The 20,109-nt window shown below is 38.1% G+C and overlaps 1 protein-coding gene across 3 annotated transcripts in view; it reads left to right on the top strand.

The window, feature by feature from the left end:
• Positions 1 to 20,109, top strand: part of LOC137296907 (protein bicaudal D-like) — a 47,984-nt gene that overhangs the window by 18,968 nt on the left and 8,907 nt on the right. The window contains exons 2-3 of one of the 3 annotated variants that reach the window (XM_067828800.1): positions 12,432 to 14,603; positions 17,039 to 17,119. In XM_067828800.1, the coding sequence (XP_067684901.1) occupies positions 12,432 to 14,603; positions 17,039 to 17,104 (2,238 nt within the window). In that variant the 3' untranslated portion in view covers positions 17,105 to 17,119. Of the gene's footprint in view, positions 1 to 12,431; positions 14,723 to 17,038; positions 17,120 to 20,109 lie in introns of those variants that run through there. The other 2 variants (XM_067828801.1, XM_067828799.1) reach the window with 2 other exon arrangements.

Raw genomic sequence — 20,109 nt, 5'->3', positions numbered from 1 at the left:
TGTTTACATTGATGGGTGGGTTCAGGTGTTGTCACTTCACATGGATGTCAAGTGTTGATAAGAAAGCAGTTTTTATTGTCTATCAGTGGTCCCACGCTGATAATAAGGCAGTCCTCTACAGCTGACCTTGAGAGTTGACTTCTGACTTCTTGGAGAAAGTAATTGTAAATATGTCAGCTTCAGAAGTATGACCCTTTGATGGACACCTGGTGTCATCTTTGATTTTCAGTGTTCCATTCTTTTTTGCATTGAAGACCCAACTGATTTTGAAGAAGTCAGCTTGTTCTGTCAGATAATCCAAGTTGATCACTGTCTTGAATTGATGTTTTATATATTGATTTTTATATGTTAAATAGATGTTGCTGTTATAAATTGTGGAAGTAGTTTACACCCCTCAAGTATGACTTTAAGAGTAGAATTTAAAGTAATATGCCCCTAATAAGGCATTGTATATTTCCTGTTGCACTGGCTGAGAGACAGACTTTCAGAACTGTTTCACATTCCTTCACAACTTCTCAGGAATTCATCTGAAAAAATATGTGGCTTCCATTTAATGCAGGAACTGGCAGTTGTCCTTTGTACATGTTTCATGGCAAATGTTAAGGAGAAAGTACTGAAAGGTCTGTGGAGGTGGTGACCAGTAGAAACCAGCATGTTTATTCTGGTCCTGGCTTGTGTGATGGCAGATTTTCATTGCTAAGGTCAAAGCTTTTACCAGCTTATTTCCTGCCTCTGCTGTAAAGTACATCCCTGTCATAGCTCTACCAGCAACCTCAGGGATAACACATATGACTTACCATCCGAACACAATGTCACATTGGACGAGAGACCTCGCACTGTCCACAAACAACATTATGTCCCTTTCAAATAGCTACTCTGTCTCACAGTCCCTGAACCATACTATTTTGCCTAGTGCCAAGCCCTCTCTGCAGTGCTAAAGCCCTAAATAAAGTCTAGATTTCCTCTGGTTCTGAATCTCTGGTCTCAGTTCGGCTCCTTTTCAATTTATATGGGTTGGTTTGTTCTTCTTAAAATTATACATACTCATAGACTAGACATTAGTCTACTCTTTGCACAGCCCTTTCTGTTGTGCTAAATCCCTAAATGAATCAAGTCTTGATCTGTTTAGGCTCAGGATATTGCTTCTCATTGGGCCTCTTTTACTGTTAAAGTAGAATTGTTTGTTGCCACCAAAATAATACATATTCAGAGACTAGGCATGAATGTATTGTTGGACTACACTTGCACAATACTCCAAGATCAAACTTATGTACCGTTACAAGGTTAAGTCTTAATTTTGATATATATATATTTATAATAGAACAAATTGTCCTTACTCTCTGTATCTGTGTTTCAAAGAATTACTATACATCTGGTCATCCTTCAGTACAGCCTTGAAGCAAGGCTAATGTTGAACATAACTTGTTAACTTCTAGAAATGATAGTAAGCAAACAGTAGTCAAATTTTAGAGAAGCTGTGTATATTTTACTGGGCCGAAACAGTGTTTTACATGATGCAGAAACACTGGAAATTATGTTTTGATAGGCAGGTTTGTTATTTGTTAAGGTTGAAAAGATGCTAATATTAAAAAAAAAGAAAGAAATTAAATTATTAAAATACAAAGGGAAAGATATGGAGTGTTATGATCAGCCAGTGTCTGAAAACAATGCATGTTCATATATACTGCTTACAACGTTATATTGTCACAGTTTTCTAGGGTTATAAATAATTCAGGAAGCATAATTTTTTAGGAGTATGTATGTGTGTCTAGTTTTAATGTGATGTTTCTCCATCAGTGTAAGGTGAAGGAAGCTGTCCATTAAACATCACATTAGTTATGAAAGATTGTATTTTATCCTTCAGTTGCATGGTACAATTTTGATATATTCATTACCTTTACCATTATGAGGATTTATTGCTATTATCACACAGCCACTGGAAACTGGCATGCAGGGAGTTACCTATTCTTGGATCACATTTTGGCACTGTTTAACTCTCTATGTATTCAGAGCTAGGTGAATGAGGTAGCAGGTATATATATATGTTGAGGCCCTGGCTTAGTGATAATCCTTCCTGATGCTGTAGGAGGTCTATCTTACGAAAGAGCAGACAGGTCCATTGAGATATGGCTGAACGCCATTGCATAGTGATGATATGTCACATATGTGCTGTAATTCATATTTTGTGTGTTTCCTGAACAGTTGTTGATTCATACTGGCTTTGATGTGAACAGACCACCTTTATCAAGTTATAGGGTGTGTGATGGAATCGGGGATAATGGAAGAATATCTACTCTGTAGTTGTGGAAAATAAGATTCAGAAACCATCAAACTTCACATGGAATTATGATTATTATTTGGAGTTGTGGTTTGGATCAAAGTTAAACTTTGTCTGATTATTTTTTCTGTTGATCTGTTTTATGATGTAGGTCCCTGTTGTGATTCAAGGTCAAGACTGGATTTATGGAACGTCATTGTTGTTACCCTGTTCAGGTTCATGGATCTCCTGTGCCCCATGCTTTACTTACTGTCAGGCTATTAAAGTAGGCTAGATCTCATTATACCATGCTTGCCGTCCACAGGGTTTTCTAAACCAGACTAGGTCTCTTGTACCTCATGCTCTGTCTTCCTGTTTGAATCTAGAACCAACCAGATCTGTACCCCATGCTTGCCTCGCTTTTGAGATTCTAGATCAGACTATGTCGCTTGTACCCATTCCTGTCATGTTTCTAGAGAAGACAAGACCCCCAGTGCATCACACTTGTCTTTCATTTTTGATTCTACAATGGAATAAGTCCCTAGCACTCAATGCATGTCATCAGTGCTGACTGGAATATCTGGCATCTAATAGTTACTTTGTAAACCTGACTGTCTTTTTCTACCTTCCCCAAACTTCAGGAATCGTTGATGTAAGTACAACTGTAAGAGAGTAATGGGATACCCCAACTCCACTTTCTGTACTAGTGGAGCCTGGGAGGTAAAGGATCTTGCCTTCATGCAGCAGACAGAACAGACTACAGCAGGGTAGGGAAGTGAGAGCAGGAAGTATCAGGGTTCATGTAGCAAGGTGGCTGCACGGAGGCATCATGGCGCCACCTGTTGGCCAACACCTGATGCGGATGTACTTAGGGAATAAAAATGAACTGATATGCTAACAGAGATGTGCTATTTAGATTTGTAGGTAAATATTATGTCTTGATTGAAAACTTCTAACCTGTTGCAGATGTGGATGTTCCTGCATACTTCTAGTGGAGTATGGTGTGTGCAATCAATGGGACACTATTATATTTTTGGGAATGTTTTTTGTAGTTGTTGGTGGTGGTAAGGTTAAAAGACTAAATATGTTCTTGGCCACTGCTTCATACTGTACAGATTAATATAAACTTAGTCCCTTAATTGAGAAAGTAAAGTGGATAAAACTTCATGATAAATGCACAAAATGAGAGTATGTTATGTATTCATTTTTCATGAACAATAAAGGTATGCTAAAGAGATGGTGGGAGTTATGGCCTTCACCTGGTTTGATTCCCTGCATTGGTGAAGGTCATTTCTGGTGTCCCCTACCATGGTATTGCTTGAATATGGCTAAGTGCATTGTTAAATTAACCCTATTCACCATGTGAACAAGATAAGAATGGTTCCATTAACAAACAGAATACAATTTGTTATAGACCGACTTTGTTATTTGGACTATTTAACATTATAACAATCACCTCCAGTATCTTTTCTTATGGGTTGTTCTAATGTCAGTAAGACTTGCAGTCTGCAGGGAGTCTGGACACAATGTGTTTCTTGGAGTACCTGCATGTTGAAGACACTTGCTGAAATGATGAGGTGGTATTGGTGGCTTACGTGAGTAGGTGGTGTACACTGGGAAAACTCTCTTACAATGTACCCCACAGCACGCATCATGTGCTATTCTGGGCCTCATTACTGATATATATACACATACAGGTTGCTGTGATCTAGATGGAATATTGTTTCCAAGCCAAGGCGTATTTCATGTCTGTATTATTGAGACCACACCTTGCAGCAAGTTGTGTCTACTGATAAGACTGCAACAAGTTCCACGTGTTGTGTATCGTAAGGTTGCAGCAGATTTGATTTGATTTTTCTTTTTAACCTTTTTATTCATTCTATGACATGCACATGTACTGACATTAAATATGAATATGATACACATGAATATGGTTGTAATAGTCATGCATATTCAAGTAGTAGCAGTGCTGAGGCTGCATAAAATAAATTAAATATTTCTCGGGCACATTTTTTTCAAAAGTGACGAGTGTGGTAGGATTTTATTTTATTTTTTAAAGAAAAAAGTGACAAGGGAACAAACTTTTTACCTTTTTCTCTCATACATACAGCTTGAGAAGTTTAGAATGTGTTAATGCGTTGTAGATTCACTCACATTCTTTCACTCACGTTCTTTCTTACTGACACTCTTTCTTAAAGTGAACAAATGGATGATTGGGACGCGGCCAAGTCAAAATTATTTTGTAAATGGCAAGAAAAAATTGTTAAGTGCACAAATGAAAGTAAATGATGCCAAGAAACATTTTATATTTTTTATTTTGCCTAATGTGTGTTAAGAATGTGCACAAAACCTTTCCTTATTGGTACGAACAGAAAACTTATAAAGGGCTGGCATTTACATGTACAAAAGGTGAATATGGTAGACATAGCTAGCTTGGTAATGGTTGCTCATATTCAAATATCAGTAATAGTTTGTGTTGTTCCTGAATAAGCTCACCATTATTTTCTTTTAACAGTTCAAAATAGTGACCACAATTGGAAAGTTAGATTTGATGCAACAGCGAGGATGTCATACTGGATGTCATACTGGATGTCATCCTGGATGTCATACTGGATGTCATCCTGGATGTCATACTGGATGTCATCCTGGATGTCATCCTGGATGTCATACTGATCTGGCAACACGTGACATTTACTTCATGTATACATGAATACAGTCATCAGGTGAAGAGAGCGAGAAAAAAAGAGAACATGTTATTCATTAACATGAAATTAATTCATGTGTGTCAACTTGTAAATGCCTTTCAAGAACTTGATGTACACAGTCGTCAGCATTCAAGCTATTTCATGCCTACCTCGATTTTTAACATAACTATCGCAGTTGACAGCATCCACTGTACAGATCCACACAACCTCAGTAGGATCAGGTCAGACATTTATTCTATCAACTGACATGAGGTGCTTGGGCGTGTTCTGTGATAGACCCCACAGGTGCCAACGCCTCCAAAGTGGTCATAGCATTGTATGATCATAATTTTCATACTTTACCTTACACTTCTGACGGTCATTTAGCACTGAGAAGTCTTTGTGAACAGACCCTGGTCTTTTGGGTTATGGAACACAGCAACGCCAGACACAGAATTTATGATGCCAGATTAGTAGTGAAGGTTGCCTGGTGCAAGTAAACTAGATTAGTTTGGAGCAGGTGCTTGTTTTGGCTCATTGACATAATTCCTGACACTGATGTTAAATTACCACAATTTTCTGTGGAATGTCAGCAATTTTTTCTTTTTATAACTTCTGTTCACCTGCAGTACATATGTATGTGTAGTGTTTGTTTTAGCAACAGAAAATATTTTATTGATGTTAGAAAGATGAATGGCATGTAACTGATTTACCAGACATTTATTAGTCAAACCTGCGCCTTGAATAACAAAGTGCCGCATCTGTATCAGTCTCTTCTTCATTTACTCTCTAAATATTCCCACATCGTTCCGGATGAGCCATCTGTTGAGACACACACGGATGATGCTATTTGTATGCACCACACGTGCTAAACCCAATGCATCAGGCATATTTATTGCCCTGAGCTGCATATTGGTGTATATATCATACCTCATATCTCACGTTGTAATGCAAGGACATGGTATTCGCATCAATATTGTATGTCAGAGGTGTGTTGATACTAGCCGATGGGAGTCATTGATTCTCAGCTGATGTTTGAAGCTAGGATATTGTCTGTGGTTCAGCAGAACTTTCTAATATGTCCATAGACAGACCCAGACTGATCTATAAGCTCTGTAACATCTGTGTATTCAGCCACATCTAAATAACTAAGGATGAGAGAGCACTTAAACACATGTTTTCTCTGTTTGGTTATTAACCTGTATCATGACATACAGGATGGGGGTGGTCAGACTTGCTGACTTGGTTGATATGTGTCATATCTCAATTATGTAGATGCTGTTGATCACTGGATTGTCAGGTCCAGACTCGTATTTACAGACCACCACCATGTAGCTGGAATATTTGTTAAACAAACCAACCAATAATAGTTCAATTAAAGAAAAAATGTTTATCTTTTCGTCATCTTTCCTCATTGCATGCACCACTAGCACAAAGTGATCATAGCACTACGATGAACATCCATACGTGTAATATAGACTTACAGTGTCTTAGTGCCAAGCTTGCCTTGTGAATGTGGGTGCTTATCTAAGTATCAGGTAACAAATGTGAAATACATCTCAAGGATATGAAACAGATTATGTTATATTGCTCCATTGAGAGTTGAAGCAGACTGCTTTATCAACATTAGTTCGCAAGGTTGTGTAGTGGTGATTTACCAAAACGTATTATATTTTCAGTTTCTGTTTCCATTAGTGAAACAAAGATAAACTCTATCCTGGTAAATAGACTTTTCATGGAGCAATTTAAAAGAAAACATGGAGGTCAGCAAATATATTAACTTTTTGTAAAGAAAATGACATTTGCTTAAGGCTTCATAAATATTAAGAATACACAAGTTACTAAAACTGTAAAAATGTACATTGTAGGTTGTATTATGCTTCTGTTACAACTATCATAATTCCTATATAATTTATACATAATTGCATTGCGATTGTATTGAATGCCGATATGGGAACCAAAGGCTTTCTAAGTAATAGTCTGTAGGGGCGGTGGGGTAGCCTAGTGGTTAAAGCGTTCGCTCGTCACGCCGAAGACCCAGGTTCGATTCCCCACATGGGTACAATGTGTAAGGCCCATTTTCTGGTGTCCCCCGCCGTGATATAGCTGGAATATTGCTAAAAGTGGCATAAAACCAAACTCACTCACTCACTCACTAATAGTCTGTAATATTTGATTGTAATGCGTTTCACATATATCTCGTAGAGACTAGTGTCTTAGATTTGATTAGACAGTCAGGTGGACCTGCAGCTACAGTGCTTGCTTAATATGTAAGTTTTAAGTCCAGGTTCTGTTCCTATTCAAGAATTTTGTGGGTCACAGGTTGTGGATACTGTTGATAAGCGACACAAAACCCTGCATGTCTTTGTGTGAGACAGATATTCATGTGAAAATCAAATTCAGCTGTAATCACTTTACGATCAGTTCTCCTATTCCTGTGAATTATACACACTATGTGTGACATGATATTGATAAGCAATAAATCTTAATATGTTCTTCACTTGAATACTACTTCAGAGACACTAATGGACAATGACAACACTTTTGACAGTGCTGCTGCCTGTATTAATCATGTTAGATTAGGAATCTTTTAGCCACAGCTGTTGACAGATTGATCCTGAGTCAGAAGTTACATGATCTGGGCCTACATTTTTGAAGTTCTGGTAGTACTAGATAGTCTAATGTATGGCACGTATGACTATCTTAGCGCTAATCTCCCTCATACTATACTATACTATACTATACTATACTATACTATACTATACTATACTATACTATACTATACTATACTATACTATACTATACTATACTAGTCTTTGAAGGGCATTTAGAAGTGAAATGCATAAGGATGAAGATTTTATGGATATCAACTTCTTTATATGAGAACACACCGTTTCGGAGTTAATGCTTACTCCTTCATCACAACGTTTCGGAGTTAATGCTTACTCCTTCATCAGGTGATGAAGGAGTAAGCATTAACTCCGAAACGTTGTGTTCTCATATAAAGAAGTTGATATCCATAAAATCTTCATCCTTATACTATACTATACTATACTATACTATACTATACTATACTATACTATACTATACTATACTATACTATACTATACTATAACCTCTTGAAATATCTTTGTAAGTGATAGTGATGAGCAGTGTTGTAGCTAATGAGCTGCAAAAATCCATGAGGGAAATATGATGTACATTACGAATACAATAAAATTAAAGTATGGGTAACAAATAAATTAACAATTCAACAACTGGTGTGTTATTTACTAAAACAATTACAAAATAAATTCTTTGACTTGCTCTGAATAGTGTTAAGTTAAAATTCAATGATTTGGGGTTTATCATAGGTTTACAAATATTGCAGTGCTGCAAACTTTTTGTGGATTGGGTCATAGATGTATACTTTGCTTGTTGAGTTTCTTGTCAGTTAACTTTTAAAACTTGCTAACTTTATGCATTCCTCACAAATCAAATTACCATGGCTGGAATATTGTTTGAGGTGGCAGTAAACCTAACCAACTCACTTACTCATAGAATTATTTTTTACCACTTTCTGCTACTATGTTAGCGTTGCAATTTTTCTCAACTTTAAGTATGTGGAAAGAAGAAGAAAGGTATGAAGTTAGAAACCAGTCATATTTTCTTATTTAAGTAAACAATGTTTCTGGCTCAGTGTGTGTCCTGGTATGTAAAACCACATGTATGCTCAAACTGGTGCATTCATGTTTTTATGCAACAAAGATGGAAGCTGGTTATCAATTTCATGACAGTGATCTCTCATGGGTTATTCTCAGAGGAAATATTGTACACCATTACAGCTCTAACAAAGTGTGAAAGAAAGATTAATATAAGCTGCCTCACAGATGCCAGTTGTTGGCACTAGCTGGTCTACATGGAAGATCCTTGCTGAAGAGTAGGAACTTGGATCATAGAAGCCGCCTATGATGTAGCTAGTGTTTTATAAGTTCAGAATTCATTTGGAAGTCTTATATTTTGACATTGTTGTGATGTTTTGAAATTGCATCCCGTGACATTTTTCAGAAGAACCTTTAAAGCCTGGTTCACTTCATTGGACTTTTTAAGGGTTACAGGTGGCCCAGTTGCAGTTACATGCTTTGGGCATGCCAGTAACATTTTATTCCGAGTTTGAATCCAGTTTTTGCCTTGACAATGATTCAGGTTGATTGGTTGCACCATAGCCCAGAATGTCAGACCTCAAGTTTAGTAAGCTGCCGTGCCACAATTGAACTAGAATACTGGCAGATCAGCTGTTAAGTTCACTGTAATCAATGATGTGCAGTACACTGAATCATTTATCAATGTAGTAATTTGAACGGGAACATTCAAGTAGCAGGCTGTTTTCTTGGACATTTCTAAGACATCTTGTGGTATCTTTAATGCCAGGTTTTTTACATGCTTTGACATAAATCAAGTATATATAATCTATATAGGATGGTGGCTTCATACTGATGATGATGGTGATGATGGTGATGATGATGATGATGATGATTTTTATACCTGTACATTCATTCACAAAACTTGCAAGCATGACAGAATTCATCAGATACTAAGAACTGTCACAGATCTTGGAAACACTCCCAAGATTAATTCTTGGCTCTTTCGGAGTCACTTCCATTTTCTGGCAATACTAATAGACTATCTCTAAGCTGAATCATCTATTGTAAAGCCCCAGCTTCAAGTTGAGGCTCTACATAAGCACAGCGAACAGCACAGCATCCAACAGTGCTGTTAGCTGTGTCATTGATCTGTGTGGAGTACTCCTGTCTGAGGACAACAGTTAGCATTATGATGCCCTGTCATGCACACAAATCCACACCAATGACAATATACATATTGATTTCATTGTGACCACAAAGGTCGTCGGACTTGCTCCAGTGTTGGAGATGAGGTTTAGTCCATGAAGGGGTTTATGTTAAGTGTTGGGTGTTTGAGGCTGGGTCCAGTGTTGATGGGAGGGGCAGTCTGCTAGAGCTGATTATGATGCATAATTAGTTTGCATCTTGGGGATGAAACCCTTGATGGGTTGGGTCTAAATTGTTGCTTTGGACAGGAGTTGGCATTCCTGAGGCAGATTGTCCATTGATTTGAGGTCACTTGTATCTGATGATGCGCTCCTAGGGAATGATAGTTCTTCAGTACTTCAGGTTTGGCCTGCATGTGGGATCCTTGGGCAAAATAGGCCTTCCTTACATACCACATGCAGAACATTGAAAAAAATAATTGCTGAATAAGGTAATTACAATTTGTAACCTTGCTAAGTGTGCTTCACTGCACCCTAATGGAAGAAGAAGAATCACTGATTCGATCTTTCAGCAGTTGTAGTCAGAATATTATTGAATCAGTGATTAATTGTGAGATTTACATATAGCTGCAACAAAAAATGCACTATTTTTTCCAAAAGTTTTCTTTCTTTAATGTTAGTGTCAACTTGGAATCGGATTTTCAATGAACTCTTTATAACAGTACTTAATTCATGGTGTAAATGGAATCCTTTTTCTGGGTTGTCGAGACTTATGAAATGATCTCTTTTCCCTCACAACCTTGGTTGAATAACATACCATAAAATAGATTCAGATCTTATAACTCTTTTATTTCTATGATCGATTTTCTGAAGTATCTTGTTCAATGCCTTATATGAGTTTTCTGCAGTTTCATTGGTGGTTCAACAATCGCCAACAATGAAATATTAATTTGTGTGTTGTACTTGTAACACAAGGTCCAGACCAATCAATACTTGTAGTTATAATGGTGGACATTGTGTTTCTGTGGCAGCCAGAGGCTGAATAAACCGTCATGATTAACTGCACCTTGGTGCCGTCGTACAAAGTAACGCATAGTGGTCTGACAGTCTTAAGTCTTTAGTATGATAACACATGAGAGATCTCAGCACAGGGATCATTGTGTTGAATAGCACCATAGACTCTAGCATTCTGTTTCATGATATAGGATTGCCTTAGGCTAGTCTTTTCAGAGAAGGCGTTTTGGGATAGTTTAGTGTCTACGTGTTCGCCAAGAATCCATTTTCGATACCCCACATTGGTACAGTGTGAATCCTATATCTGGTGTACCCTGCTGTGATATTGCTGGAATACTGCTAAAAGCAGCACAAAGCCATACTCACTCACTCACTCACTTGCTCATTCTTTTCAGATAAATGTGAGCTAGAGAGTGAATGAGATTAGTTTTATGCTGCTTTTAGCGTTATTCCACCATTATCGCTGGGGCAGTCTCCAGAAACTCGTTTCACATTTTGCTCCCGTGTGTTGAATTGAACTGAGTCATGTGATGAGTGAACACTTTACCTACTAGGCTACCCAACCACCCATATGTGAAATTGCAACATGTGGTATATGCCAAGCACCTGCACCTCCAAACAAACCACCCCCCTCAATCCACTACTTGTTACCATTATGGTAGAATCTCTTTAACTCATTTTTAGGTGACCAAACCATTTGCTATAGCCATAACATCACTGATAGGATGTGCTGCACCTTGTAACAGATTCAATTGAAAAAGTAATGGATTGAAAGAAGTAATCTGTGTAACATGGTGATTTTGTAAAAATGTATTTTGTTGAATATATTGCTGTCCATTTTTCCAGCATCAATCATGGCTGCCAGGCCTGATTTGTGAAACGTGCTGGCTACTAAAGCAGAATCCTGCACTGTATATTTATGGCTAATCAATATAGCTGAGCTCTGGGTAATCTGCCCGCCTCTGCTTCCTGAGTTCCCTCAAGTTTTGGGACTTTCGATTTTCTTGAGTACAGTCAGTGATGAATTTGTGAAATCCCCCAAAGTAGTCAGGAAATGTCATGGACATACAGCATGGTGGTACTATGAAAAATATAATTTTTTGTAGATAATGTTGTTTTCAGTCGTATAAATAATGATAGTGTCCATTCTTGTTTTTCACAGCAGCATCACTTTTATAGTTGCCTAGTCACAGACCAAGTTTTTTTCATTAATCATTTAACAGTTACTGAGCTGGCAAAACTGTTGTTGATACCAGCAATGCATACATAGCAGTTGTTCTACATTTCAACAGCAGTGAAATGGTGTAGTCTACAGATGTAGCAACCAATAAGCCGGAATAATTGATTTCCAATAAAAAACAAAATCCCTTTTCACATTTGTAAAACATCTCTGCTAAGAGCAGTCAGTTGTACATTTATGACTAAATGGTTTTGAATCGTTGTTGAATAGTGATGACATCAAGCGTTCATGCTCATAGCCTGCGTGACCTGTGCCATCGCCAGGTTGTCTGTAATTTTTTGTTTAAGAAATATGAACCTGAACCAGTTTTCATCTGTGTGTGACATAAGACACCAAACCTAAGCCTGAATCTTATAGACACTGAGATGCATTCAGGAGAATTTGATAAATTCATCAATATTTATTGTATTTGTATTTCCCCCGATGATATGATTTCTAAGTAACTTACATTGTGACTGTATGTTCCAGGCACTGAGCAAGCACCAGATCACCTACAAGAAGCACCATGAGAGTGGTATCCACCATGAAGAAGCATTTCTACAAGAGACAGTTACCCGTGAAGAGGGTTACCGAGCATCCATCCATGAACTGGAGGCTGAACTCAAGTCCTGCAAGCAGACAATGGAACGTCTTGCTGTGGAAAACAAGAATTTTAACATTCAGACTACCGAGCACCAGACCCAGATTGAAACCCTGGAAGCTCAACGCAACCAGCTCAGGCATGAGATCAGGGAGTACAAGGTTCGAGAGAATCGGAATCTCACTGATTATGCTGAGCTTGAGGATGAGAACATTGTGTTGCAGAAGACTGTTTCCCAACTGAAGCAGAGCCAGGTGGAGTTTGAAGGAATGAAGCATGAAACCAAGAGGCTTCAGGAAGAAGCAGAGGATCTCAACATGCAGCTCATGGAAACAATGAACTTGAAAAGGATCATTGAGAAAAACCTTGAAGAAGCTTTGAATTCCTTGCAGCAGGAACGAGAACAGAAACATGCCTTGAAGAAAGAGCTTGATCAAAGGATCACCCAAGAGTCCATGTTTAATCTCAGCAATCTGGCACACTTTGGTGGTCTAAGTGATGGCCTGAAGCTCACAAACAGCATGCATTCAGAGTCCCAAGATTCTGGGGCAGAAGAGGATGGAGAGGTCCATGATCACCCTGCACTCAAGAGGATAGAAGCTGATTTTGCTAAGAGAGAAGGTGTGAACACACCCACTAAACCTCGGCCAGGAGTGGTGAATGACATTCTCAGTGAAATTCAGGTGACAGAGGTTCGCAAGTTGGAACAGCTTCTGGAGCAGAGTGATGCAGAGAAGATGGAAGTCCAGAAGGCTCTGGATGAGGCCAGGAAGTTGATAGAAGATACACAACGGGACCTCATGGAACAGAAGGAGAGAGCAGACCAGTTGAAAGAACATATCAGTGCAGTGGCTAACATCAAGATTATGCAAGCAAGCACAGACTCTATCAAAGATCCTGAACTGGAAGCAGAGATCGAGAATGAGACTGATCCTGACAAGCGGGCTGTTCTAATGCTGAAGAAGAACCTTACTCAGAATGAAAGGAAATACAGTACTGCTTTGAGTGAGATAAGTGCCCTTCAGGCTGAAATTAACCGACTCCAAGACAAAAACCAGATCCATGGAGATCCAAATATTGAAGCTGCTTTGTCTGAACTTAAGATGAAGTGCATGCAGTATGAAGAAAACATCAAGGATCTGGAGAGGGACTTGAAATCTATGACCTCTCTTGCAGGTGATGCTCATGGGAGCCTCACCGCCACCCAGGATGACCTTGTGAAGGTCACAGAAGACCTTGCTCAATTGTACCACCTTGTGTGTGAGGTAAGCAAGGAAACGCCAAGCCGAGTGATGCTGGACCATGCCAAGGGAACAGCCACAACCCGTAAGGACATCAGTCGAGAGAGCAGTGAAGAGCCAGAAGAAAAAAATGGCAAGGTAGAAAATGGTGTTCCAGAAACAAAGGTTAAGCGTTCCAGGAGAAGCAAGGATGCTGCAAATACAGCCCTGGTTAATGGTGATGTGAAGGGTGATCCTACCTCGTGTACAGGACTGTCTGAAACAATTGTTGACCAGGTGAAATTCCTCAAGGTCGCCATTGACCACTTGGTGGACAACATGTCGTGTCAGCAACAACAGGGCGGTGAGAATGATGACATGCAGGAACTTCAGGAACAGGTGGTCAAGTTGAAAGCTATGCTTTCCACGAAGCGGGAACAGATTGCCACACTCCGAAGTGTTCTCAAAGCCAACAAGTCCACTGCAGAGGTGGCGCTAGCCAATCTGAAACAAAAGTATGAAAATGAGAAAGTTATAGTGACGGAGACAATGATGAAGTTGCGAAATGAGTTGAAGGCTTTGAAAGAGGATGCTGCCACCTTTGCCTCCCTGCGTGCAATGTTTGCTCAGCGGTGTGACGAGTATGTGACGCAGCTGGATGAGCAGCAGCGCCAACTGGCTGCTGCTGAGGAGGAAAAGAAGACGTTAAACTCTTTATTACGTATGGCAATCCAGCAGAAGCTGGCTCTCACACAGAGACTCGAGGACCTAGAGTTTGACCGTGAGCGCAGGAATATGACAAGCAGGCGACAAGGCCGCAGCAAAATGGGGACTCCCAAAGTAAGTCACAACTGCAATCCAAGTGAAGAGTATGGTCAAAACCGAAGAGCGTACCAAAACTTCAGGAGAGATCGAGACTATTAGAGTAGGGATGGTTGATTGTGGCTGCCCAAGTGAGGGTAAGTCCAAATTTGAGAATGATAGCACATATACGGAATTGCTTGATGCATCATGGGAAGGGATTCATATCATTCTTACAGCCTCCTCGAGTGTTAGTTTAGGTAGAACCTAGTTGACATGCCATGACTTTCTGAACTCCTATTTAACACAAAATCTTTCAAAGTCTCCTATCTTGCTAATTCACTATCACTTTCACTAAATTGGAAGCAAAGTTCTACACCAAATTTCACAAGTGATTATTGCACTTTACGTATCAAATGCATTCATCTGAACCTTTGAAAATGAAATAGCCTAGCTATTTGAAACACGGCTGTTCCATCACAGTTTTCATTTGACTGACAGTGATGGAGTTACATGGAAACATCTCTGGCAGATAAACTTTAGTGTAGACGGGCAGGCAGAATCTGAATGAAGTTTTGGTATTGAGTTTGTTCCTTGCATTCTGAATGATTTGTGTGTGTCTTGACGCATTTTGGCGTACACTACTGACAAGGCATGGTGGCAGGTTGTCGAGGACGTTAAGTCAATGATAACATTGATAATAATCAATTTTTTATGTTGGGGTCTGATCTCATTCATTTTATTTCACTGACAAAGTTAGGTTTTCTCCTTTAGAAACATCAGTAAGCATGTTGATGTGAAACATGTTTGGGATTGTTCATTGTCTTTGTAATTAATTATTACAAAATGAGTTTTGTTTATTTCTATTGTGAATGAAAACTTTTTTTTGTTAAATGAGGAAATATAACTCATTTTGAATATTTGTGAAACGTATAGTTTTAGACCTTACTGTTTAATTTTGTTGAAAACTTACAAAATTGATTGATGTTATTGATATTATTGATTTACTAATCCTAAAAAATGGTGTCTGTTATGACCTGTTAAATATGTGGCTGAACTCATTGGATAACTACATGAACTTGCCCAATACATTAAATCTGGTTGGATCAAATAATGAAGGCAAAAGTATTAGAACTGCTTAGATCTTCAGCAAGGCATGCTGGGATAGGTTTGGACATAGATAATCTTTTAACCATTCTTAGAGGGACAGCTTCATGTAGTTCTGATGATTTTGGATACATTCATATACACATCGAATATCCTGTTGAAAATTCAAAGTTCTACAGTCAATAACTCTGTCCCATTGAAATCATTGAATTAAAATTCCTCTGACCTGAGTAAAATGATATGATTGAAAAAGAAAAAAACAAGGCCAGATCTTCTTTAGATTATCAGATCTTCTGCACCAGTCTTGTTCTACAGTCAATAACTCTGTCCCATTGAAATCATTGAATTAAAATTCCTCTGACCTGAGTAAAATGATATGATTGAAAAAGAAAAAACAAGGCCAGATTTTCTTTAGATTATCAGATCTTCTGCACCAGTCTTGTCAGTGGTGTACAACGCTTGCTTTACGATTGTTCCAAGCAGTGAGACAATTGGTCTTCGAAGGAGAACACAGGTTGAAGGATCTGTTTGATAATATACTAACACTTGCTCTGTGTCCATGTTGACTGTGTTGTCTCTCCACATCGACTCTCTTGATGATGGATTATATTTTTCTTTACTAACTGATCCTCCTGTCTCAAAGATATGTTGAGAATTGAAGATGTGCACAGTGACTCTGTTGGTGTTTAAAGTGATACATGTTGCATCTGGATCATCTCATGGACACAACAATTGGTAGTCTGCTTGTCAGTTCACAGCTTGGATTCTTTACAGCTCCTTAGTAATTTCATTGCATCAAAAGTTGTCCTCCATTTGTTAAATTTCGAACATTTATTACATTTGACCTTTGATGGTTCAATTAATTTAAATATACAATATATACTTTTTGTGTCGAGTAAAGGTTTGACTCAATAACCAAAAGTATAAAAATTTGACCTTTACTGAATGAATTCCTCTTTGGTATCAGACATATTACATGATACATGTTTTTTTGGTCCTCAAACTTTGGCTTATCTTTCTTCATACACAGTATTTAGAATTTTCTTTCTGTATGTCCACAAAGTCCTGATCCACAAGGTATTTGTAACACTATGACGTGTTGTAGCTCTCTACTTTACCGCAAGCTTACAAAATGCATAGTGCTACAAGCGTTTTGTGGATTGGGTTTCCGGTCCATATTTGGTACAAGTTCAAATTGTGGTTGTTTGAAGACAACTGGCCATGTAGCATTTTTGTGGTTGACATTCTCTTTGAACTGACAAGCCAAGGATTGATCACAGACATACGAACATGGTAAGTTGCAAGGTCAGAGAGTGAGTTTGAACTTTGTATGCCATGTTTAAATTTCAAACTTTTCAATTTTGCAGGGTTTAACCAGTAAGCGTCTGCTACCGACAGGTTTTTACCTCGCTTCTTTGCATGATTACGCTTAAGTCTGTGCAGCACCTTTCCAATTACCTGTATCCTCTTGAGATATTTTGTAGGCTTGATACATATACTGAGTGTTGAACAACAACTTCTCATAATATCTTCTCATAATATCTCTTTGGTCATGGGGTGGTTAAAACATGTTTAGTTATATAACCAGTATGTTGCTTTTACAGTGTATATATATTCTGTTATTGTATTAATTTTATGCATGGTTGGATGTGTATGTTATAATTTGTATTAGTTCATGAATTTGTTTGAGATTAGTTTAAGGTAAATATTTGCAAGATATATAAAGATATTTAAAATATTACATTTGATATAAATTGGAAATGTCTAGTGAATCGTGTTAAATAATTCATATGAATTGGAAATATGTATCAATGTTTTTACTATCTACCAAAATATGATATGGAATTGAAATTCAAATTAATGGTTAAAAAGGGAGACAATCTAAGGATACAGGTTTTTGTTAAAAGGTGTTCTAAGTTTTTGTGATTTATTTTATAAGTCTGTCTTTCTGTTATAGAAGTATTCAAAATTAAAGTACTTCTCAAAATTCTGACAAATTAAAACCAATTGTAAATGTTATTTCTGTAAACATGTTCATTTATATTTCGTGGAAACAACTGCATCAGACAAATCCAAAAGGTGACAGTGTATTTGTGGTGACGTATGTCCTGTGATCAGCCTTGTGATTGTGAATATTTGTGGATGAGAAATACATATTTTATTTCATATCTCAAGAGATTGACTTTAAAGTATTTTGCTACTACTGAATGAGAAGTTTCTTGACTCTGATTGGTCACCTCAGGACCAATGATGTTCCTCCAACTCTGGGTGCTGTTCACTTTTATTTGCATTTTACCACTGTCGATGTTAGATGTGAGGTAGTCTTGTCCTTCCAGTTTTATGACGACCTTTTTGTCTAGTGCAAGCATTGTTCCTGGCACGAAGTTTTGACCAAAAACGGCTTCTGCAGATTATTCCCATTGATTTTAGAAGTGTGACACATCCCCTGTTTTAGTTTACAACAGCTTTATGTTGATTATTTCTTCATATCACCATGTGCTTAAGACATTTTAGTCACTTATTCCATCATCAGCCTTACCTTAATATATACACCTGGAAAAATGTTATGCATTGCTTGCTCTGTAATTTCATGTGAATGGCTAGTTTTAGGTTAGATTTCTGACTTTCAAGAAATTCAGAAACAGGAATTGATTAAGTAATGTTTAGTAATTGATTCATTATGATAATTATTGTGACAATTCTTTGACTCCACTGCCAATGTATGTTTCCTGTCTTGACCATGAATGATTGCAAAATCGCTAATGCAGTGTGAGTCAGTATTCACTGTTCCTTCTTTGAAGGGGCGGTGGGGTAGCCTAGTGGTTGAAGTGTTCGCTCGTCACGCTGAAGACTCGGGTTCGATTCCCACCATGGGTACAATGTGTGAAGCCCATTTGCTGGTGTCCCCTGTCGTGATAATGCTGGAATTTTGCTAAAAGCGGCGTAAAAGTAAACTCACTCACTCACTCCTTCTCTGAATGAATCTTACTAGGTATCGTTACTGTCTTACTAACAATATCATAAGTACTGAACAGCAAAAGAAACGCAAGTTTCGATAACATGAGATCCCATGAATATGTGTTCATGTTATGTCTTCTATTTAAAAACTTGACCCCAAAACCATTTGTGATTCTTTTGGTGTATTTCCTTTGTCATGAAATTTCCAAAAGGCTTGAACTTCTGGATGTTTGAAAATATAGCTCAGTTTGTGCTACATTTGTTTCCAGGTGTACGTATTAGTAATGTGATGATAGTCTTATGTAATGGCCTAGCAGTTGATTGTTATCATGGTCTAACTGAATTGTAGCCACACAATGTATAGTCATTGTGTAAGTGAGAATTAATCATGGTTCAGCTGAATGGTTGCTGTTACTGTGTGAATTGAAACAATGGTAAACCAGTGAAATATGCAGTTATCATATGATGATGTTGTAACATTCAAATTTGTTGTACATTGAAGTCAGAGCTGGAGTTTACAGTAAACCTCATTGTTAGATAATGCAGAAAGAATTTCCTCTGTTGCAAGTAGTTGTTTACTTAGTGAATCTACACTTGCAAACACTGGATAACCATGGCAACTGTTTATTGTAGAGCAGTTCCCTGGCAACAACATCAGCAAGACTATGTAAACGGTAGATCAGCCTCTGCCTTCACCTGGTGTAGGGAGGGGTAAACAGGCAGTGGACAGGTAGACAAGGGTAGGCAAGAGTCACAGAAAGTAGACAGAAGTGACAGACACTAGACATACAGTGGACAGGTATAGAGATGGGTAGACAGACAGAAAACAGGCAGTCGACAGAAGACAGACAGGAGTCACAGACTGTAGTCAGAGAAAGACACTAATAGACAGTACAAGGGAAGACAAAAGTAGATAGACAAGAGTCACAGACAGTAGACAGGCAGTGGACAGAAGACAGACACTACACAGGAGTTACAGACCTGTCAGGGAAAGACAATAATAGACAGACAGAGCACAACTGAAGACAGGAGTAGATAAACTGGAGTAACAGACAGTAGACAGGCAGTGGAGAGAGGTAGTCAAAAAATAAGCACAGTCTGCTTCTGGAAGTAAATGGGCCTTGAACTATGTAATGTTTTTTGTGAAAATGTGATTGGCTATTTGCGATTTTGTGGTAAGTCTGTACTTATGGTTTTTAGGCATTATTACTCAAGAGGGGTATGAGTTGTTTTGAGCTCTGTTGCCATTCCTTCAATGAACTGTTATGATTTCCTTCCAGGAACATTAGGTGACTGTGATAAGTTCTTGTGTAATGCTGTTGTTTGTGAACTTACAGAGACAGCTGATGATAGCGCAAATAACTGTTAAAAAGGCTAAGTAGTTGAGATTATAAGTGATAAGAACATTTACATGTTAGTTACTATTTAGACTTCAAGTTCCAGGGATATGGAAAGCTGTATTGATATTTTCATTGTGAGT

Source organism: Haliotis asinina, chromosome 9 (assembly GCF_037392515.1).
Source record: "Haliotis asinina isolate JCU_RB_2024 chromosome 9, JCU_Hal_asi_v2, whole genome shotgun sequence".
Taxonomy (NCBI): domain Eukaryota; kingdom Metazoa; phylum Mollusca; class Gastropoda; order Lepetellida; family Haliotidae; genus Haliotis; species Haliotis asinina.
The sequence above is the reverse complement of the archived record's forward strand: the minus strand, read 5'-3'. Positions and strand labels throughout refer to the sequence as shown.